Here is a 23,169-nt window from a genome sequence, read left to right on the forward strand (position 1 = left end):
GTGGAGGAGAGGACAGGAGGTTTTATGTGTAACACAAAGATTAAACTCACATGCTCACCTGGTCAGTTGTTTCCTGTCTATGAGATTTTTTTAAAAAAAGATAGACAGCGATTTAAAAAAAAAAAAAACCTCTATCATATTCCTTTTGCAATATCATGAAAACTCTGAATGGCTCTTCCAACAAAAACCAAGCAGAAAAATAACCCACCCAGGGATGCTCAGGGAGCACCCAGGATTATGGTAGGCATGAAGAGAATAAGATATCATTGATATAAAACTGAACAAAGACTGGACAGCACAGTTGTAGGAGATGGTATTTTTACCATCTCCTACATCTCTGAACTCCAAGAGGATTTTCCTGGAATGAAGAAACTGTTCCTGCCAATGAAGAGCTAGAGCTGAGCCCACAAAACTAAGACCAGAGAATGCATTCATACTTCAACAACATATGCCAGACAGTGTATTTTCTTCTTCTTTTTTGTTTTTGTTTTGTTACTGGAGATCAAACTCACTACCTCCCACTTTCCAGGCAGGCACTTATGCTGCTGAGTTAAATCCCCAGTCCAGGAAGTGTATTTGCATTATTACATTTCACTGAGGCAGAGGAGAGGAGCTCAGAGGAAACTGAAATTCTAGTCTATAATGCTATGAGTGCCCTCTGCACAGGGCTGAGGAAACATCTTCAGAGCATGGAGGAACCTGTGAGCTCAGCCCAAGTTTTGGTTTCACTTTCTTATGAACTTAGACCACTGTGAAGTGTTACTACTTGTATATGAACAGCAGTAAAAATAAGCCTCGTCATCAGCTTGGAGTTCAGAGATGCTCAGGGAGGCTATGTTGCCTGATTTGGAGCCAGAGAAGCGATTAGGAATCCCTGAAGGTCGACTACTGACACCATAAATCAAGAGTTTAGGGGGTGCTCCTTGTAGCTGTTGGTACCAGGAGACGTAATTATATTCCCAATGTCATTGTTGGTTCCAGGTGATGGTAACCTTCTGTCCAAGAGACCCAGAGGCTGTGAGAGGCTGAGTCAGAGCAGATTGGGCCCAGCATCCTAAAAGGAGGAAGAAATACTCTCTAGTGAGTCAGTGCTGAGCCCAGGTGAGACTGAGGAGAAGGAACAATCTCAGATCACTTGCCCAATCATTCCTTCCCTGAAAACCTCACCTGTGCCCTGAGTGAGGATCGTGAGCAGAAGCAGAGCCTAGGCCATGGTGGAGATGCCCCAAGAGTGCTATTGATACCTTGGCACTGGGCCTGGTTCCTCAAGACCTCTATTATCTCTTCTCTGCCTCAGAGGAAGGAGGAGCTTCCATGCAAATCTGCCTCCTGCCTCTGATTCTAGTCTGACCTGCCCTGGACTATAGTCACCATGCATCCCTGAAGAACAGGATTTAGCTGGATTAAAATTCTTGGCTGTTTCTGGTTTTGCACTTTGAGAAAGGATCTTGGTGATATGTTTCAGGTTGTCCCTGAAGTTATCTGCCTGTCTCAGCCTCCCAGAGAGCTGGGATAACAGGTATGCACTACCATGCCTGGTTGTGCCATGTATTTTCTGAGACAACACAGTGAGTCCATGACAGTGCCCACAAATAGAGCAAACTTGGTTTGTACCCTTCCTATCATGGGGTGCAATCATTCCTAGCCAAGGGATCTGAGGATTCCCTTGCCTGCAGGTATGTGCTGTGGATATGGACCTATGGACCGTCTATGAGTGGCTGAGAGACACCCAGTCATTCCTCTCTGGGGACTGAATGCAGAGAAGGCATTCTCAGCCTCTTCTGTCTCCCCTCAGAATGGATCCTCACTTAGCATTCTCACCTCTCTCTCTGCATTGCTCTGATGCTGGGGTTTGAGTACAGGATCTGGGGCTTCGTGATTTGTCCTCCTATCCATGTAGTAGTGGGCACAGTAAATTTGAAACATATGCTGTATTTGCTCCCCTTTACAGGAGCCCAAGAGAAAACTGCTCTTTACACTAGGACAATGGGAACAATGCCAATGGCCTTCCCCAAAGGTGGGCCTTTGGTGCCCCCTGGTGGCCTCATCTGGAGCATCCCAAGGCACAGAAAGGGCAACTGAGCAGAAGCTGGACCTTACTGCTTTTTATTCCCTCTTTCCTTCTTATTCTTCTGTTAGGTCCTCACCTAGATCCCCGATCTCCCAAATGAGTGTACAGCAAAAGCTTAAATAAAATGAGACATGGTATAATTTTAGGGCTCCAGGAAGCTCAAAACCCTTTAGCTGAGCTCGAGATTCTGGGGGTTAAGACAAAGACTTCTCTGGATCACCCATATTTATTAGGCTGAACAACAAGGGACAGGGAAACTGAGGAAAGCACAGGCAATGAGCAGGACCTTAGGAGTTATTTCAAAGACTTCTCCAAGTAGTAGATGATGCCAATTTAGGAGAACCGTCTTTTCTCCAGGATGACATTTAAGGTAGGAGTGGGACTGCAAGGAATGAGATTCCTTCAATTGCAGTCTCTGTTTATTTAATCAGTGTTGGAGCCAAAGTGTCTTCGGCTTAGGCCTTATCTTGCCCTTTGAGGTATCTCTGGCCTCACAGGACACTACAGGCCTCAGCCAGAACCAGTGATTCATAGAGGCTCACTTACTATGAATCAGCTCCCGTAGCCAGGCAAGGGACTGAGGCCTCAGACAGACTCACAGATACACATAGAAAGCCAATTAGTAAAATTTAAATCCTGCTCATAGCTGCTTCATAGTGGTCTCCAACATTCCTCAGCTCGGGACAGACCTTCTAATTCCTTCTAATGTCCTCCAGCAACCTCTCCTTTCTTCCCGTCCAACCTGGAATGTGTCTCCTGTCTCAGCAAGCGCAGAGCCCCCTCTTAGCTTCTGCACTGTTACAGGACCAGTGATTCTGAGGGAGCTGTACACTTAATAAAGGCTGAGAAAGTTTTAGATGTGAAATAAAACCAACCCCAGTAGGCTGAATGAGAATAGTACTATCAAGTAAACATAGATTCACTCTCAAAATGTTGAAAAACCTAATACTGTATGAAGAAAAGAGAGCTTTGTGGGACTGAGAGACACCTAAAAGAATGTAAGAGTTGAATTCCACTGTTAGAGAATGTAGGACAAGGAACCCAGGCTGAGAGTGGTGCAAAGTGAAAGTAAGTTTACTTACAGAAGAAAGCCATACAAAGCCACTCAGAGGGAGGAATCTGGGAGTTAGGGGTCCTGATGGTGTCTGTATGGTCTTTGGATGCTGCTGCTTCAGATTGGAGCCAAAAGGGGCAGCTTGCGGTTCCTCCTCCTGTGGGTGGGACAGGAAAGGGCAGCTAGGATCCACTCCTAGGCAGGGGAAGAGGCTCTGGAGCCATGGGCAGGTAGGCCACGTCCAGACCTCTCAGGCCAGCCTTGGAGAACACAGCAGGACGGCAGCTTTGTCTACCACCTTAGGTGGGACTGGTGGCTCCCACTGCAGAGTTCGCCACCCACAGAAAGGCAGTGGGTTCACCTGACAGCCCGAGGGCCAAGGGGCAGGCTCCCAGAATGTGGAGCGGTTTGCCAGGAAAGGCCAAGGTGTCCTAAAAAACAAAACCCTATTTCCCCCTCTGGATATACTCTGTTATCCTTTTAGATAATTAAGAGAATTTAAAAATTTAAATTTGAAAAGAAGGAAGGGAAAAAGGAGGAGGGGTCAGAGGAGGAGGAAGAAAAATAATCCCATTTATTGCACCTATACCATTCAATCTCCTGCCCATAGTAATGGAATTTAGTGGCTACATGTTCCAAGCAAAGTTGTTTTGGCTGCTCAAGAAAATTAGGTAAGAAATGAGTTCCTAGGAGCCAGGGATAGAGTTCAGTGGCTTCTGCCCCACAAGTATGAAATCCTGAGTTTGATTCCTGCTATCCCCTGCGACACACACACACACACACACACAATGAGGAATGGGTTCCTTACTTTTGGTTATCAGGATCCTTTGAGGGTGATATTCTTGTGAACATAGGTTGGTTGCCATTAAAGCTAAAAATTAAACACACGAGGCTGTGGAATGGCCAGGGCATGGCCAACCTGAGAACAATGGATCCTCAAAGGGCAAGATAAGGCCACAGCTGAGGACACCTGACTCCAACCCCAATTAACAAGACAGAGACAACAGCCACAGGCTATTTCCTATCACAAATCTTATCTTGGAGATAAAGTAATTCTTTTAAATTAACATAAACTACCACTTTAAAAAGTCATTAAAGTGACTCTTTAGGTCCTGCTCAGATCCTGCCCTTTCCTCAGAAAGCCATCTCCTTTTTTTGAGGACCTAATAAATATGGGCTGTCCAGAGAAGCTCTTTGTCTCAGCACCCAGAGTCTCAAACTCTGCTAGAGGGTTTTGATCTTCCTGGAGCCCTAAAATCATGCCACTTATTTAAGCCTTCACTGTACACTCATATGGGAGTTTGGGGATCTTGGCCAGGTCCCTGGTAAACATACAGAAATACATGTATGTATAAATATAAATATGTGTATGTAAATTAAATGTAACTCACATGTGAGAGTTAACTGTTAATTTGAATAAAAAATGTCTAATGAAACTGGATCAGTATTGTGCTAGGTGAGGCTGAAGGGATTTCCTGAAGACAGAAGACCCATCTTTGCTGGCTTTTGCTATTTATTTATTTCTTTATTTATTGGAGGAATTCCAATCTTCACCTTCACTTTGGATTTAAGTCACCTGGCTTCCAAAGGACTCTTCAGGTTCTTGATGAGCCCTTTGGCCTTCTGATTTGGATTCTCATAGGACACTACAGTGAGCTCCAGGTCTTGGACCAGATCCTTCCCATCACCAGTGCACAGACAGCCCTTTTTGTATGTTCCCACTCCTGACTGTGCCAGTGACTTAAATTTGTATGTATTTGTATTAAATCTGTTTCCCTAGTAAGCACTTACTGAGATACCATGTAAGGTTTGGTTTATGATAGCTGTTAAAGGAGAAAATTGGATCAACAAAATATTTCTGGAGAATTTTGCTTATCTCTCATTGAATTTTAACACATCTCCAAAACACTGAGTGACTTTGTCAGTGACTTTTAAATTTTTTTGCTTTTTAAATTTTTTTTTGAACCGGGGTTGACTGCAATTGCCAGGCAGGTACTGTGCCACTGAGCTATTATTCTGTTTTTATTAGTCTATTTGCTTTTGTTGAGGTTTAGGTGACACTCGAATCTTAGGAATTTGGTGGGAAAAGGTTGAGAATTTTTAAGGCTTAAGTCATGGCAATTGTGTATTTTACACAGACTTTAACGTCATGTCTCCTAATTTTCATAATCTTGTCTAATGCTATTTTATAAGTAATAGAAGCAGGTTAGGGGACTCACCCAAGGCCACACAACCAAAAGAAGAGCAGAAACACTAATTCATGTCTTTATGACAAAATATTTTATTCCAAACATGAGAAATCATATTCTATGTACACCCTGAGGCTATACTTTGTTTTCTTGAGAATTTTTGAAGAAGACTGAGAACTTCTGTGAAGTAAGTTTTGAAAGTGTTTTTCACAATAATAGATATTGATAAATAATACACTGAATGAGAGTTATTGGAAATAACTTTTTCCCCCAGAATATAAAAATAACAGCAGCAGCTGGGCGTGGAGGTGCATGCCTATAATTCCAGCACTCAGGAAGCTGAGGCAGGAGGATCCTTGTGAGTTCAAAACCAGCCTGGGTTACAAAGTGAGCTCAAGGCCATCCCGAAATGCATAGTGAGACTCTGTCTCAAAAAGAAAAAAAAAAAAAAAAAAGACAGCAGCAGCCAGGCCAACTTTTGAAACTGTAAGAAGTGGAAGAGGAAAAGGAGGTGGTGATTTGAGCCAACTCTCAAAGCAATATTCAAGCTGGAACCTTTTCTCTCATACAAAGCTAAACTAGAGACAGACTATTCACAGTGCCCCTGAAGAGGTTTGTAACTGGAAAGAATTTTCCAATTTTCTTTAGGAGAGAATTGGAAGAGAGAGAGGGAGCTGCTGCAAGAGAAAAAATAGGGATCGTTCAACTCCAGAATATACAAAGAAACCTCGGTTAGACCAGATTCTTGTTGCTAACCTTGATGAAGGTGATCTAACAGATGAGAAAGTTGAAGGTTTTAGAAGAGAACAGTGGTGATGATGATACTACAGCGCTTCTTTGCAGAACTGGAAAATTTTTAAAAAGGAAGTGCTGAAGGGTAGGCCAGAAAAGAAGAAAAATGAACAGCTGGCCCATCCCAGCCTCCGGCCAACTTCAAAGTGAACAGAAGATAGGCTGAGGATGCTGTCTTCAGGAACAGTACAAAAGGTATTTTTGATTGGAGAGAAAAGATTTATAAATGACACACAGCGATCTGAGACAATGAAGCTAACAATACCAAAAGGCCTAATAAAATGAATGCATCAGGTAGAGCTAGCAACTAAGCAGAAGGAAGCAAAACAGCACCAGGAAATTAACACCATGACAAGACTAAGGCAGTGTCAATAATTTCTTATCAATAATTTCTTTCTTAAAAATCTCTCTTGCCACCACTCTAATTCAGTGCAAAATATCTCTTGCTTTTCCAGACTATACTATTTTTCTATTTGCATTGCAAGTTAAGGACTGCAAATTTTTTAGTTTGTAGACTGAAAGCTATGGACTACCAGCTGCCCCTCAAACTTCAGATGTCAAAGTCCAGTATCTAGAGGCTGTTATGGCTTGTATCTAGATATGTCCCCAAAGTCTCATAGGTGGGGCTTTTCACAGGTGGCCTGATCTAGCATGTGTGGTACTGGACTAGTCCACTAACTGGTTTATCATAGTTCTGAGTGTGGATAATGGGAAGTCCCTCCCTGGGTGTGAGTGACACCAACCAAAAGGTTTATATCCTAGATGGGACAGAAGGAAAAGGGGACTTGTGGTCTCTTGCTTGCCCTTTCATGGACTATTACTCCTCTGCCATGCCCCTCTGGCATGCAGCCCTGCCTTGGAACCAACCAACTATGAGATAAAACCTCTACAAACTGTGCACTGAAACAAACCTTTCCTCCTTTAACTTGTAGGTGTTGGGTATTTTGCTTCAGGAACAAGGAAAATAAGTGAAATAGAGGCCTCTGTGGAAGCAAGGTTAAATACAATCAAAGGGTGAGGCTCTGATCCTATACAATCAGTGTGCTTAAAAAAAGAGGCAACACCATACAGGTGCCCAAAAAAGAGGTGGCTGGTATCTATTAATCAAGAGAAGACACTTACTTGTTTTTGGACTTTGCAGCCTCCAAATCTGTAAGAAAATAAATTTGTATTGTTTATGTATTACCCAGTTTTAGTTATTCTGTAATAGAAGCATAAAACAGACCAAGGCAGTGACTACAGATAATAATACTACATTATTTATCTAAAAATTGCTAGGTTAGGCCAGCAGCACAAGTGCCTGCCTGGAAAGCATGAGGTCATGAGTCCGATTCCCAGTACAAAAAAAAGAAAAACTTACTAGATGCCCTCCCGTGCCCAGTGCAGTGTCGAAGCACACGTTAATTTTATTGTAGTGTTCATTACATCTATATAGATACCTACACCAAAAGTATACCTAAACCAAATCATTTCATACATCTTAAATATACATGATTTTTATCTATCAAGTATACCTCAAACTGGAAAAAATATCAATTTTATTGTATTTTTGTGTATGTTGTCCAAAAGCATCAAAAGTTCAGCACTTTGTCCTCCCACTGTCCTTCTTGCATCCCACCCATCACCACAAAAAGTCCAGTCCCAGCTGATAGCACTGTGCTCTTCTCTTCTTTCCCTCTTGTCCTGCAACCGACCTGCCTCATGACTCCTGCCCAGCGATCCATCTCTGTGGCCCTCCATGATACACTTCGCTTATGACCACTCACTTCTCTCCTATACTGCAATGTTTACAACTACTTCAGCCCGTCCACCCGCTCCAGGTCTTGCTATGTGGTGCAGACTGGCCTTGAACTTCCTTATGTAGTCCAGGCTGGCCTTGAACTCACAGGGATCCTCCTGTCTCAGTCTCTCAAGTGCTGAGTGTGTGCCACCACTTGTTTCTCAGCTGGTTTTTGAAATATTGATCACAGCTGAGTGACAGTAATTAGATCATGACAATAACAGGCAAACATCAAAAGTTCTGCTTTGGAAGTGTCACATGATCCACTCTCTGCTTTCTGCCTGTTTCTGGTTCTCAACCTGGATAGCAAGTTTACTTCGTAAGGTGTGTGTAGCATGTTTCTGCCATGAACCGGGTCCTTCCTAGCTTCTAAGGCTGCTTCCTCTCAGGCTTCAGAAAGGGACTGCCAAGCAAACCTGCTAGGCTCCACTTGCCTTTGTAACTTTTCACTTGAACCTCTACTCTCCCGCCCACACCTCCACCCTCCCTCCGCCTTCCTCTTGACCCCACCTACTCCACCAGTTGCCCCTCACCCGCCTACTTTCATGCTAACCCCTTCCCTCCTCCTACTCTGCTCCCTTCCTTCAGTCTCCTCTTGCTTCGCCCCCTACCGCTTATCACCCCGCCATGGCCTCCATCTTCCTACTCCACCCCACTGCTCTCACCCACCTATTCGTCCCTCAGAGCCCTGCCCCAACCCCGCTGGCCGAACCTTCAAAACACCTCCCGCCTCCTCTGTGGCCCCTCCTATCCCTACCCAATGCTCCCCTTCATCCTACTATCCCTGCCAACCTGCCTTGCTCTAATGGCTACCCCACTAAATAAACTGCCTCTAGGCTCTCCAGACAACCAACCGTCTCCTGTCTCCTTTTCCATGCCCAGCCCACGGCTCTCTGGTGGGAGTGGTCTGGTGGGAGTGGGCAGGGGCACCACTCGTCCCACCTCCCGCCCGCCCCTTTTTCCTCCCTCTCCTCCCCCTCACTTCCTCCCTGCTCCCTCCCCTCCCACTCTTTAAGAATGTTCTGGATTTCCTGCTTGACCTCATTGAATCTCGCGAGATTGCTGTTCAACTGGAAAGGGAAGCCCTGATTGGTTGGTTTGTCAGTTTGCGAAGGGCGATGGGCGGGGATTTGCTGCATCAGCGGGCTGCTTCGTTCCATTCAGCCGCTGACTGCGCGGGTGGAGGGCACGTGGTGAGGTGCTGTGTGGTGTGACGGAAAAACGTAAGTTAAAACTCTTGTTTTCTGCGTTTTCCCACAGGGTCACCTTAGCCTCGAGGCCACCTCCCCTGATTCCCTTTCTCCTTTGAAAGTGGGTTGCCACAACAGCATTGAAAGGAAGAGAAAGTGGGGCAAGGTGGACTCCAGTTAGTCCCAGGGACCAGGATACCACAGTCAGAGTTTTTGACACAACAACTAGAAGTGTTTGGGCTTTCTATTTGCTCTCTTTTGCTGGCTCATTTGAAACGACGTGCTAGAGACGGGGGGAAGAGGGATAAGTGGTTCAGCCAAAATGCCAGACGGAACAAAGGGCCAGCAGACATTTGGTGGTGGAATAGTAGCCATTGTTGTTAGGTGAAGAGTCAGTGTGATTGTCTGAGCGCAGGGTCTGTCATTTAAATTGTCCACAAATTAAGCTGAGGACAAACTGGTGTTGAGGTTTAGAGTAAAACTCTGCTAGAAGGGTGGGGTCAAGTGTTTGTTTTCTCGACTGTATTCGCGGGCGCTGTCGATTCATAAGTACATGTGTTAAAACACAGTCTTCTTGCTTTTGGAGTCTTTTGGTATTACTCTCAAGGCTGTGGGGAAACCAGTGACTGCCGCCGTAGAATATCTGGAAGAGAAGTACTGGGGAACCAAAGGCTTGTCTGAGTTGGGTCAGCTTGTACAGAAGCCATCATCAGGTAAGATGGTCCATTGAATCATCTTGGACCAAAGAAGTCTGTCCTCTCTGTCCTTGACCCTGAGGAGTTCAAAGGAATCAGGGTCTTGAGTGCTCTCCCAAGTAGGGCAGAAGCAGGAATAGCCTTTATTTTTTCCAAATCATTTTCTCATAGAGCATTTAATTTGTCCTACTGCGTTTTGTAAGAAACTATATCAGTGTTTGGGGGAGTTATTCCCCAAATCAGAGTTATATTCAGTCAAGCCTTTCTTCAGGGAAATCAAACACCAAGCCTCCACCTATAACAGGATATCAAGTAGGTAGAGTGCATGAATTTAGGGAGGTTTAATTTCACTTTCTGTGGGCATGAACCACAGGGTTAAGAATCACTCTTGGAAAGTGAACAAGATTGCACAACCTAGAGCTCAGGTGCCACATGAGGAGGCCAGATAGGGCCACGCATGGTCTGAGTTGGATCTGAGTAATTGAGTTGGGACCCAAACTTCAAGAACGACCATTGTACCTGAGAGTAGAGTAGTGTGCTCATATTTCAGCTATCAGTATACTTAATTACCCTCAATGTAACTGATTCCTCCAAAGTAAGAGCTGGTGGCTTAGTGTTAAAAGCTCCTCATAATAAAGGTAGTTATCCCAGGGCTGACTAAACCCAGAACCTTAAGAGGAGAGGTCATTTAGAGAGGTGAAGTCAGGGCCCTGGCCTTAGAGTTTCTTCCTTAGTATCTTACCTGATTAGAGAGCAAGGAGGATCAACCAAGCAGAGTGCAGGTAACAAGCTGCAGTGGTAATGGCTCAGGGCCTTCTCAGCCTCTGCTACTGGTAACAGAGGGGTCTTTGGGCACTTCTGCTTTCCAGATCCTGTGGGTGAGCTTCTGCCAAGTGTGAGGTCATAAGTTCAGTCCCCACTCTCAATCAATCAGTCAATCCCATGACCTGTGGATGAGTCTCCATCAGTAGGTTGAATTCTTGTCTCTAGCAAGGGCATGCAGGAAGGGGAAGTATTTCTTCCCAGGAGTCCCTCTGGAGTGAGATAGAATCAGTGTTATTTTAATTTGCATATGCATTAACCTGTAATGGCTCATAAATGATGCTGATCATTTATGTATTGGCCATTGTTTACTTCTGTGATGGACCTATTCATTTTGCTTACCCATTGTTTTGGATTAAATGTTTTATTTTTAGTTTCTAATACTCTTGAGTTCTTTATATATGGTAGATAGGAGTTCTCATATCTAGGCAATCACTGGAAAGTTTTTTTCTCCATTCTATAGGTTATTTTTTTTAAATCTGTTGGTGCTTTTGCTGTGAAGAATCTTTTTAATTTGGTTTTTCCCATTTATTGATTCTCAGAACTATTTCCTATGGAACTGGATCTCTCCTCAGGGTCTTTGCATATACCTGTGACTCCAAGAATGTTACCTATTTTGTTTTTTTTTTTTTTGGTTTTTTTTTTTTTTGTCTTTTTCATTTTTATCGAACTCAGGACTGCCTGCTTGCAAGGCAGGCGCTTATGCCACTGAGCTAAATCCCCAGCCCCACCTATTTTGTTTTATAGCAGATAGTTTCTGTTTTAACATTTAGATTGAGAGGCTGAAGCAGGAAGATAGTTGCAAGCTCGAGACCAACCTGGGCTACAAAGTGAGCTCAAGACCAGCCTGAACTGCATAGTGAGACTGTCTCAAAAGGACAAAAAAAATTTTAGATCTTCCATCCATTTTGATTTTAGTTTAGGATGCAATGGGAGATAGGGGTGTGTAGCTTCAGTCTTCTTCATGTGGAGGCTGGTTTCCTTTAGTGTATATTTTTGAGCCCTTTATCATATATGAAATAGCTGAATGTGCTTGGAGTCACTGTGCATGACCTATGTTGTACCACTGATCCTCACTTGTGCCAGTAACATGCTGTTTTTATAACTATACTTTTGTAATATAACCTTTACTTTCAGGATTGAGATATTTCTCCTTTCCTTTTGTTGCCCAGGATTGCACTTGTTCTTTTGGGGCTCTTCTAGTCCCATATGAATTTCAGGATTGGTCCTTGTGGGGCTTTTTTCATTTTTTACTTTTTATTAGTACATTTATTACACTAGTACAGTGTACTAATAATGTTTACATTCCTTGTGGAAATATAATACATTTTATATATAATACATCTTAATTCCTTTAACAGTGTTACCAACTCCATACAAGAAATGTAGTAAACATTATATATTGCAAACATACTAATAAAAATTAAAACAAAAATAACGCAAAAGTAAGATCTGACTCTGGAGAGAAAAAAGGATCACTAGATCCCCCAGGAGATTGTTTTCTTTTTTTTTTTTTTTTTTTGTCTTTTTCGTTTTTATCGGTACCAGGGATTGAACTCACGACTGCCTGCTTGCAAGGCAGGCGCTTATGCCGCTGAGCTAAACCTCCAGCCCGAGATTGTTTTCTATAGCCTTGACTTTGAGCATCTGAAAGACTAGCCAGCCCTCAGATCTCCTTGAATAGGCATTTTATTTGACATGTTAGGGAATATAAATTGTAAATGACAGTGTAATATTTGGGGATTAATTTGAAGATTTTTCAACCCCTCTTGAGATGATACCATCCTTGTCATAAAACTGATTTAAACATTTGGTTATTTTTTTTTCATCGATACCGGGAATCGAACTCAATGACCATGTGCTTGCAAGGCAGGCGCTTATGCCACTGAGCTAAATCCCCAACCCCAACATTTGGGTAATTTTTATGTGGGCAAAATTTTCCCCAACAGTTACACTTATAGTTGGTTTTCTTTTTCTGTCTGTTTAATGAATGCATATGCAATTTGATCTGATGAATCTACAGAATGTTAAAAAAGATCAGGATTCACTGGGTGGAGATCCAGTAATGTGATAAGATTTTGCTTTCATTGGAAGCTTTGAACTGTAAATGAGAGGAGCATGCCAGAAAGCATGTTACAGTTACAGGTTCTGAGGAGTCAGCGAGGGAGGTGGAATCCTGCAGCATCTTAGTTACTACCATAGTCCTCCCTGAGATCTGGACAGACAGCTGCCTGCATGACACCTAGGTCTGATGAAGCAGGAAGTTCAGCCAGGGATACTGGGCCAGTCTGCTTTTTCTTTCTCTACAAGAGAATGGGATTTTCTTTACCTTTCAGTGCAGTTTAATTTCAGACATTGTGATTTTATTTTGGTTTATGTAACTTGATAGACTTTTTTTGTGTCTCTTTGAGACAGGGTCTCTGCAGTTCAGACTGGCCTTGAGCTCACTTTGTAGCCCAGGCTGGTCTTGGCTTTGCAACAGTCAGTCCTCCTGCCTCAGGCTCCCAAGTGCTGGGATTACAGGAATGTGCTACCATGCCTAGCTTAGACATTTAAAATAATTTGCCAACAAATTTTATTTGAATGAAAGACATCTTCTTAATAAAGTTATACTTGTTGAATATTTGTGTGATGAGGAGTTACTGTTCATATTATTTATGATTTTGTGACTTTATTAGGTACTCTTTAAAAGCTTTCAAAATAGTTTTCAGATTTTTTTCTCTAATGAGGGGATGGAATGAAGGTTTATTCAAGAAATGTAGGATACAACATGTTACTTTAGTATTATACACTTGAGAATTGCTGGGGGAGTAGAGTTTGTAAGTGTACTGACCACAAATTAGTAAGTGTGTGGGGCAGTGCATTTGTTAGTTTGAATTAGCCATTCTCCAATGTGTACGTATTTTGAAACATCGTATGCCATGGATGTATACTATTTGTCTGTTTAAAAGTATTCCTTTGAAGCTGGGCATGGTAGCACAAACCTGTGATTCTGGCACGTAGGAGGCTGAGGCAGGAGGATCACAAATTTAAAGGCAGCCTGAAATATGAAATAAGACCCTGTCTCAAAAAAATTCTTTTGAAAAATAAAAGTGGAGACTTATGAACTATTTGTTTCCATGTACTGCGTGATATAGTGATATATAAGATAGTCATAGAAAATCATAGTTTAGTTTTCACAGAGACACATTAAAATGTATTATCTTTCTTGAAAAATTTTAAATTCTATTCAATACTGTTACACTGTTTTTTAAGTTTTCTCATTTAAAGTCTTTTTTTTTTTGTACTGGGGATTGAACTCACAACCTTGCACTTGCCAAGCAGGTGCTTGTGCCGCTGAGCTAAAGCCATGGCTCATTTAATGTCTTTTAAAGGTAGTATGTGGCATCTATTGTCCATATGTTTCTTATCCTTCTCATCTGGCTTATTATTTGTTGAAGTAGAGGAGGAGACTCTGGTGGGCCATGTGGCATTCCCATTCTCATTATCCTTAGGCAAACAGGTGAGCATCTTGAATCCAAAAATTTTAAATACAAAATGCTTCAAAATTTAAAACTTTTTCATAGCTAAGATGATTCCACAAGTGGAAAATTCTGCACCAGGAAGCTTTGTTTCATGTACATAATTACTGTACATGTTACATATAAAATTTCTTGAAGGCTATATTTTATGAGGTACATATGAAATAAATGAGATTTATGTTTAAACATTAGATACATCCCTAGATACCTCATTGTGTGTATCTAGATGTTCCAACATTTTTTTAAAAATCTGAAATCCTTAATACTTCTGGCCTCAAGCATTTCTGGTATTAGATGCTCATCTTACCAAACCTTTCTAAAAGGGGCAGAGTCAGCTTTCAGGCTTCTCAGTACTTACTTCCCAAGGATCTAAATTTTTTTTTGATCTTTTTGAGGCAGGATCTCACTACACAGTTCAGGTTGGCCTTGAGCTTGCTTTAGCCCAGGCTAGTCTCAAATTTACAATGATCCTCCTGCCTCAGCCTCTAGTGCTGGGATTACACACATGTACCACCACACCCCGGCTAGGGGTCTAGAATTAAATAGAGCATGGGGTTCTCTCTCTTATATGAGAGGGAGATAGAAGTCATCTTGTCACCTTTTTGACAGTTGGCCAGATACTTTGTTCTGAGACAGCTACAAAGCTGTCTGAATATAAAGTAGAATGTGGGTAAACTGAGGACTTCCTTGCTTTTATCAGAGCAGGGACTTTGGCACTGAGATGATTTCTCTGAAGGGTGGAGAAAAGATAGGTTTGCTTACACACAACCTGAGAAGGATGCTTTGTTCTCTGTTTCCTCAGAATTTCTTTTGAAAAAGATTCATCGGGATGACCACATCAGCCCCACCAAGACTTCTGGAGCTGGCTGTGCAGAGCCTGCTGAGTAATGAGTTCTTGGCCATTGGCGCACTGGAGGAGCTGCCCGCAGAGCTCTTCCCGCCTCTCTTCATGGCAGCCTATACTAGGAGATGCAGCAAGATCCTCAAGGCCATGGTGCAGGCCTGGCCCTTTGCTTGCCTCCCTCTGGGGGGCCTGATGACAGATCATCAGCATCACCATGAGACACTTCAAGCTGCACTCAGTGGACTCGATGTGCTACTTTCTCAAGAGGTTCGCCCCAGGTGAGGGTTACCCAGTCATGAAAGAGCCTTGGGAATCTGAGCAAGGCACAGTTGGGGTGAGAGTAGAGACAGTCAAAAGATTGGCCAGAGGATTCTGTTGGTGCCAGTGAGGAAGCTCAGGGAGGTCCAAAGGTCATTGCTGGTGTCACTCAGGTAATGGGCTTCTAGACGTGAAGGATTGATAAAGTCACACAGGTAACTGGATTAACATGTACCCACTCCTACTTAGTGGCATGTGAAGATGTGAGAGCAAGAACAAATAAGGATCCTAGCGGTGAAAGGAGAATCTGAGCTCTAGTATTGGGAGTAACAGTTGAGGTCAGATGTTTATTCCTCACCTGATTCTGAGTGTCCTGCTTTTAATTCTGAATTACTGACCTGTTTTCCCTTCAGGCGGTGGAAACTGCAGGTGTTGGATTTACGCAGCAATGCACATCAAGACTTCTGGACTGTATGGTCTGGAACCAAGATAGGTGTGTGGTCACTGATGGAAATAGAGGCTGCACATCCTATAAAGAAGAAACCAAAAGTGAATGGTTTTGAGGCACACTCAGTGCAGCCCTTTGCTCCTGTGAAGGTGCTGGTAGACTTGTGTCTCAAGCAAGACAGGAATGATGAATTGCTCACCTCCCTCATGAAAAGAGTGAGGCAGAAAAAAGATTTACTACACCTGTGCTGTAAGAAGCTGAGGATTTTTGCAATGCCCATCCATAATATTAAGATGATACTGAAAATGGTGCAGCTGGACTCGATCCAGGATTTGGAAGTGAATTGTACTTGGAAGCTGTCTACCTTTGGGAATTTTGCTCCTTACCTGGGCCAAATGCGTAATCTGCGCAGACTTCTCCTTTCCCACATCCTCACAACTCCCTGTAGTTACCCAGAGAAAGAGGAGCATTATGTCAATCAGTTTACCTCTCAGTTCCTCAGCTTTCATCACCTCCAGGAACTATATTTAGACTCTGTCTCCTTCCTTAAAGGCCGTCTGAACAAGGTGCTCAGGTGAGCATGTGGTGAAATTTCTCTGGAGACTACAGCAAGCCTTTTTCATTTTAGCAATAATAGTGGGCATCTGCCATGTGCCAAGCACAAGTAGTACAAGAGTCAAATGTCTCTAGAAGTCAACACTTTGTCTTGTCCCAAATATACTATCATATAAGTGCTCAAGTAAAGGTTAAGGGTTGTCTTAGTTTGTTTCCTGTTGCTAATAATATAGTAGCATAGACTGGAAAACATACATATATAGATTTATTTTGGCTCACAGTAGTTCTGATATAGGGTTGACATCTAGGGATAGCATCTGGTGATACATTCTTGATATTAATGTCCCCAAGTGGTACAGGATGTTAAGAATAGAGACACGGAGTGCTCAAGGACCCAGACAGATGAGCTCTTATAACAGATCCACTCTTTTTTTTTTTTTAAATCTGTACCAGGCATTGAACTCACGACCACCTGCTTGCAAGCTTATGCATCTGAGCTAAATCCCCAGCCCCTAACAGATCCACTCTTGAGAAGGCTGATTACCATTAATCCATTCACAAAATGGAAACTCTAGTCACCCTTTTTTTCCCCTTCCCGTGGTACTGGGGATTGAACCCATGACCTTTGCAGTGAACCTATACACCCCAGATATTTTTATTTTTACTTTGAGGCAAAGTCTTTTCCTAAGTTGCCTAGCCTGGGTTCAAATCTCTGAACATCCTGCTTCAGCCTCCCAGAGTGCTAGGATTACAGACAGGCAACACAGTGCCTGGGTAATCATCTCTTAAAGGTTGTACCTAGTATTCTTAGTATCTGATAATGGAGGTTAAATTTCAACATGAATTTTAGAAGTGACAAACAAAGTCATAAACTAGGGTAGATGCTAGTAACAATAATTCTGAAGAAAGGGATTTGAGTTTGGTGTAGGGAGGTTGGGTTTAGGAATTACATTTTGAGAAGTGATGTCTGGGTTAACTAAGGGAGGAGGGCATTGAAGAATGCAGTCTACTGGACATTAGACTTTATCATCAGCTCTGCAGTCACAAATTTTCTTAGCATGTGTCTCTCCCTCCAAACATATCTTAGATTTCCTTTCTGTAAAGGGTTGTTTTGAACTCAGAGGATATGTGGTAAATCAATGATTATGGAAATGAAAGAAGAGTGAGAATGAGGAATGGTAAACAGTAATAGGTATCTTACTGATAATACATTTTAAATTGGTCAGTACGCTATTGCTGATGTTGGCTCAATGTTTTCTTTATGCATGTTTTGTGGTACCCTCATCCAGCACAGAGATACAAGTGACTGGGGCCTAGGCAGGTAGCCAGGAAAAAGCCTAAGTTGAAAGCACTTTTTTTGCTCTTTGGCTAAAATTAATTTTTATTAATTTAGAAACATTTTTAATTGTATCTTTGATACCAAAATTGAGTAATGTATTTCCTTGTTTGAGACGCAGGGTCAGGCTCTTTAGAACATGTGCTCTTGCCATCTTCAATTCATGCTTGCAGCATCTATGGTATATGTTCTCTGCTTGATAAAAGAGCAAAAGGAGATTTGGAGATTTCAATCATGTGACATAGTTACACAGCAAAATAAGGAGAAACGACTCTACCTAACACTGAACTTACCTAAACACCTGTTTTGTACTGTTGCATCCCAGGAATTAGCCATAATCAGAAAGATTTCGGGTTTTCCTCCCCTCCACCCTCAAGGCCTGGCTCATCCCTACTCTCTCCACCATTCGAAGTACTAACTTCTCTGTCTTTCCCCAGGTGCCTGAAGAGCTCCCTGGAGACACTTTCAGTAACTAACTGCCTACTTTCAGAGTTAGACCTGATGCATCTATCCCGGTGTCCCAACATGAGTCAGTTAAGGGACCTGAGCCTGTGTGGAGTCAGTCTGACCGATATGAATCCTGAGCCTCTCCGAGTTCTTCTGGAGAGAGCTGCCGCCACTCTTGAAGACCTGGACTTAGATGAGTGTGGGATTACAGACTCCCAGTTCATTGCCATCCTGCCTGCTCTGGGCCTGTGTTCCCAACTCACAACCTTCACCTTCTGTGGGAATTCCATCTCCATGGCTGTGCTGCAGAATCTTCTGCTCCGCACTATTGGACTGAGCAAGCTAAGCCATGTGTTGTATCCTGCTCCTGTAGAGAGTTATGATAGCAACCAAGGCATCCTCCACCTGGGAAGACTTGCCCAGCTACATGCCACGCTAAAGCAGATGTTAAATGATTCAGGGAGGCAAGCTGTGGTCTGGTTCAGTGCTAACCCCTGTCCTCATTGTGGTGACAAGACTTTGTATGACCCAGAACCCATCCTTTGCCCCTGTTACATGCCTCTTTAGCTGGCCACACATATTCATAGCTTTATTCTGAGCACATGGACACTAAAGCTCAGAATGTAAGTGCATCCAAGAAGAACAGAGAAGCCTTAGTTTCAGATAACATCTCAGTATTAAGTGGGAAAAGGGAAGTTGTTATGGTTGGGGATCATATGCTGATGTAGGAAGATACATCTCACAGAGTTAGAAATAAAAATTTGTATTTCTGCAAGGGAGGTTTGGGCTTGGGAGGTATGTGTGGGAGTTATCTTTGTGTGAACAGTTGTAAAAAAATGACCATAAATAAAAAGAACCTTAGTTTAAATTGTTTTATTTACTCTGTGGTATATAAATCACCTTCCCTAGTTTAGACCTCAGGAGTGTCTGATCACTGATTGAGACAGTAAATGTCTAATGCTTCACAAAGTTCAATCCAGGATCTTGTGGCACTGTTTTATCATTTCATTTGGTTTTCTCTGAGGCATTGGTTGCCTCATTGTTTATTTCTGTGGCTGTTTAATGAGTCATTGCACAGAAATTTCATCCTTAGGACCTGAATTGCATTGAGTACCTAAATAGCACCAAGTAAAGGGTTCTTTAGAGGGGCCATCACTGCTAGCCCACCTGAGACCCTGTACCCATTCTTCCCTGTTCTCTGGATCTGCAGGCCTCAGTCTGGCCTTGATCCATGCCAGTGTAGGGCTTTACTGTGCACAACTCAGTCACCCAGTAGTGGAGGTGGTGTCATGCTATAAATGAGCAGGAGCCTCTGGACTTTTGGGTCTCACTCATGCATGTTATGTTACCAGATCCAACCCCTGCTTGAATTTAGAGACCAGTGAACATCTAACTTTAGGACTAGGGATGTTGCAATTACCTAACATGAGCCCATGAATTTAGTGCCCGTTATACAAAAAATGTAAGTTGGGGCTGAGGATTTAGCTCAGCGGCATAAGCGCCTGCCTTGCAAGCAGGCAGTCATGAGTTGGATCCCTGGTACCGATAAAAAAATGAAAAAGACAAAAAAAAAAGTAATTTTTAGCAAAATGCTTTGATCATATGATATTTGTGTCACATTATTCTCACTGATCCTATCAGTGAGATAATGATTGTCATATGATCCCTGTTGAGGAAGTAGTAAGCCATCTCAGATCCAGTGAGATGCTTTGGATTCTGGGTCACAATAATGAACAAACACATAGCATGTTGTAGGGAATACTCTGAGATGAAAGGAGAAGGATGTGAGACTTGGGAGTAGGTCAGAGCCCCTCTAAGGACAATGTGTTCCATCCTAAAGATACCATATTGTGGGGTTGGATTCCTTGGTTGAACAGTTGGCCTGATGGCTTAGGGGATAGAATGCTGACTACTTTCCAGCCACTTTGCTCACTATGCCACTACATCCTGCCTCTAGGGTATTATACTTTCTTGCTGGTATAGTCTTCCCACAGCTTCCCAGAGAGGCACCTGAAAGAAAGCTACACACTAAGATTCAGGGACAGTGCTCTAGCTCTATGTTGTCTTGAGTACAAACAAACCTAGTCCTGCCTTCAAGGTCCCTTGGTGCTAGCCACTCCCATGTATTCCACTGCCACTGGTGGTTATATCAGTGACAACACAGGTGGCAGCTTCCTATCTTTGATACTTCAGCTGGGTCCTTCTGTATTCCCTTCCCACAGAAATTCTTTTTTTTCCTATTACCATCTTCTAGCTTCCTATCCTAAGTCCCATAAATAACAGCCCATCAATTTATGGAGCATATTGTCACTCTTAGAGAAAAGAAAATGCAGAAACATACCCAAATGGAATGCTTGAAAATACAGTTATGAGTGCTTAGCCAGGCATGATGGTCCATACATATAATTCAGTAGCTGGAAAGCCAAAGTAAGAGAACTGCAGTTTCAAGTCCTGTCTCAAGTGTGTCTCAAAACTAATAAATATGGGCTGGAGAGGTAGCTTAGTGGGAAGGCCCTGGGCCCAATCTCCGTACCACCCAAAAAGGGGATGGAGGACAGATGAGGGGATAAGGGACGGCAAATATCTTTTTCCTGAGATATACCCAGCGTCACTTGAGAAAGACTCAAGTCCCAGGGTATATTTCTCACAAAAGTAAATGACCACCGTTGGGATTTGAGGGAAATGTGCCCACTGGGAAAGTTCTCAAGGGAAGAAGAGCAAAGAGAAGGAAATGCTTTAGATTTGTCAGCGGAAAATTAATTACATTTTCTATGGTCATTGTGAAGCTCACTGGGTTATGTAGAGTATCAAAGTGCCCAGATATGGATAGCCTGACATAATTATTAGCTGCCTGATACAAAGAAAAGGAGAAAAATAAACATTGTATGCTTTTGTCTATTTTAACTGCTATAAGTAAATAGCACAGAGTGAGTCATTTAGCAGTAATAGAAATTAATTTTTCACTGGGGATATAGCTCAGCAGCACAGAGCCTGCCTGACAAGGGTGAGACTATGATTTCAATTCCCAGAACCCCCTCACCCCGCTGCACTGCGTTATTTTTTAAAGTACAAATGCTGTGAAGTTCCTAGATCAAGGCATCAGTTTAGATATTTTGTGAGGGTTTAGCTCTGCTTCCCAAATGGCATCTTGTTGCAGCATCCTCTGAAAAGGACGAACTTTGTTTCCTCACATGCCAGAAGGGCAGAAGAAATTGGTAAAAAGCACTAATCATATTCAGGAACTTGGAATACTCATGACTTCATCACCTCTTAAACTATTATCAGGCTGAGGATTTAGCTTAGTAGCATAAACGCTTGCCTAGCAAGTATGAGGTTGTGAGTTTGATCCCTGGTACCAAAACAAAGAAAAAAACAAAACTATCATCATATTTGGTATTAGTTTTCAACGAACCAATATTAGTAGGACACATGTATTCAAACTGTAGCATTAGATCTTGCTTCTGAAGTAGGATGCCTTAGATCAATATGAAATGAGCTGCGGGTAAGCTGGAAGTTTTGGACATTGTCGGACCTTGCCCACACATGCCCACCTTGGAAGCCTCATTTGAGCAAGAGTCTGGAAACATTCTTTATGCAGAGTTTAGTCTTTAACATCAAGGCAAAGCATTTTTGAAAAGTTGGGTTTGGCTGCAGAGAGATCTTGTTAGTAAAGATGGCCATCTAAAAAGGGGAAATTGGTGACTGTCCATGACAAGGAACCATGTATTTGAAGGCTCCTTAGACAGGGAGATCTCTATGTCCTTAGCAATGGAAGGATAGCACACACATTTCGTATTAACAGTTCACCCTGGAGGTCTCCAAACTTTTTAACATGTAGGCTTGGACTTATAGCAGTTGGAGCACACAGATACTAAACAGGAGGATCTGAACAGGAAAGAGATGGAGTGGGGTCTAATGCATGCTCAGAGAATTATCCAGAGGCAGAAATAAAACAGAAATCTGAGTCTGGGGCAAAGAGGAAAGATTACATTATCTAAAAGGAGTCAGAAGGAATTAAACAATTTCAAAAAATAGTTAATTTTAAAGAACTTTCAAAATTCCAAAAGAGATCTACTGATGACCCAAAATTCAGATCATATAAGAAATTCAAAACCAGATTAATCTTCTTTTATGCCTACCACTACTACTAAGAGGACTTGTCCCACTAGTTCTGAGAGAAAAAGTGCTGGCTTTATATATGATATTGGCAGAAAGATAATTTCATCCTCTATCTAATTTTATATCTAATGATTTGTATCTGAAGCCCTGAAACATGTAAATCGGCCAGTCCAGGGGAGGCCCTAAATTGGATTCTGATTCAGACGCATTCACCACAAAGAGCAAAACATCAGGGTGAGGAGTCAACACTGAGGTTCTTACTGGAGGGTGTTGGTTCACACAACTAAGGGGATTTAATTCTCCCCAAAATAACTTGACATCTTATGTACTTACAGCTCTCTTAGCTTTACCCAAAATAATTTGATATTCTCTTGAAGGGGACTCCCTAGCTAAAAAAGATTATTACCTTCTGGAGAAAGAGAAGAAGACCAGAAGGGAGAACTGACCTAGTATTCAGACAAACAAAATTTAGTGTAAAATGAAGAGGTGGGATAGATATTAGCAGACTGGGGAACAACATAATTGCCCAAAAGTTTTTATGGAAAAAAGTTTTCTTGAGTCCAAGAATGTTAGAACAGACATAAATCATTAAGGCTGTGTCAAAGAACTACAAACTAGGGAAATGCTTGTATGAATTCTGAAAGTGTCAAGGCTAGTGTCTGAGTCTGCATTTTATTGCTAATTTTTTTTATTCAATATTTTGCTCTGCAATCCAGCTGGCCTTGAACTCACCTTGTACCTCAGACTGGCCTCTTTATTGTAATTACATACAGTATCCAGCGTGGACAACTTATAAAGTTTTGTTTGGTTATAGTTCTGGTACAAGGTTAAGCACTACACTGTGATTGCCTTCTTGCTGGCAGACTCCCAAGGCAGCACAGAGCATCACATGACAAGGGAGAGTGCACATGTGTACCACCTGTACTTCTCCCCTCTTCTTATAAAACCACCATTGTTAAAGTCAGACATGGTATCACATGCCTTTAATCCCAGCACTCAGGAGGCTGAGGCAGGAGGGTGTCTGTGAGTTTGAGGCCAGCCTAGACTA

At 42.4% G+C, this 23,169-nt stretch overlaps 1 protein-coding gene, 1 long non-coding RNA gene, 1 pseudogene and 1 gene segment (V, D, J or C); 2 read left to right on the forward strand and 2 right to left on the reverse strand.

Moving 5' to 3' along the window:
- The window catches only part of LOC111753989 (Ig lambda-1 chain V region S43-like), a 600,738-nt gene that overhangs the window by 484,352 nt on the left and 93,217 nt on the right, over nt 1–23,169 (reverse strand).
- The window catches only part of LOC134470668 (uncharacterized), a 69,324-nt gene that overhangs the window by 8,263 nt on the left and 37,892 nt on the right, over nt 1–23,169 (reverse strand). The window contains exons 3-6 of one of the 3 annotated variants that reach the window (XR_010039711.1): nt 15,615–15,745; nt 10,514–10,805; nt 7,229–7,256; nt 3,172–3,282 (exon numbers count right to left, since the gene is read on the reverse strand). This is a non-coding gene — a long non-coding RNA (uncharacterized LOC134470668). Of the gene's footprint in view, nt 1–3,171; nt 3,283–7,228; nt 7,257–10,513; nt 10,806–15,614; nt 15,746–23,169 lie in introns of those variants that run through there. The other 2 variants (XR_010039712.1, XR_010039710.1) reach the window with 2 other exon arrangements.
- LOC111753992 (spliceosome-associated protein CWC15 homolog) lies at nt 3,348–6,391 on the forward strand (annotated as a pseudogene).
- Nucleotides 9,010–18,788, forward strand: Prame (PRAME nuclear receptor transcriptional regulator). The gene is made up of 5 exons (XM_003477985.2): nt 9,010–9,109; nt 9,663–9,789; nt 14,917–15,236; nt 15,630–16,238; nt 17,993–18,788. Exons 3-5 carry the CDS (start codon nt 14,944–14,946, stop codon nt 18,567–18,569), a joined length of 1,479 nt encoding a protein of 492 aa, XP_003478033.1. The 5' UTR covers nt 9,010–9,109; nt 9,663–9,789; nt 14,917–14,943; the 3' UTR covers nt 18,570–18,788.

The sequence above is a fragment of the Cavia porcellus genome, unplaced genomic scaffold, assembly GCF_034190915.1.
Source record: "Cavia porcellus strain 051 isolate PalLab524CR breed Dunkin Hartley unplaced genomic scaffold, mCavPor4.1 scaffold_16, whole genome shotgun sequence".
Lineage (NCBI taxonomy): Eukaryota > Metazoa > Chordata > Mammalia > Rodentia > Caviidae > Cavia > Cavia porcellus.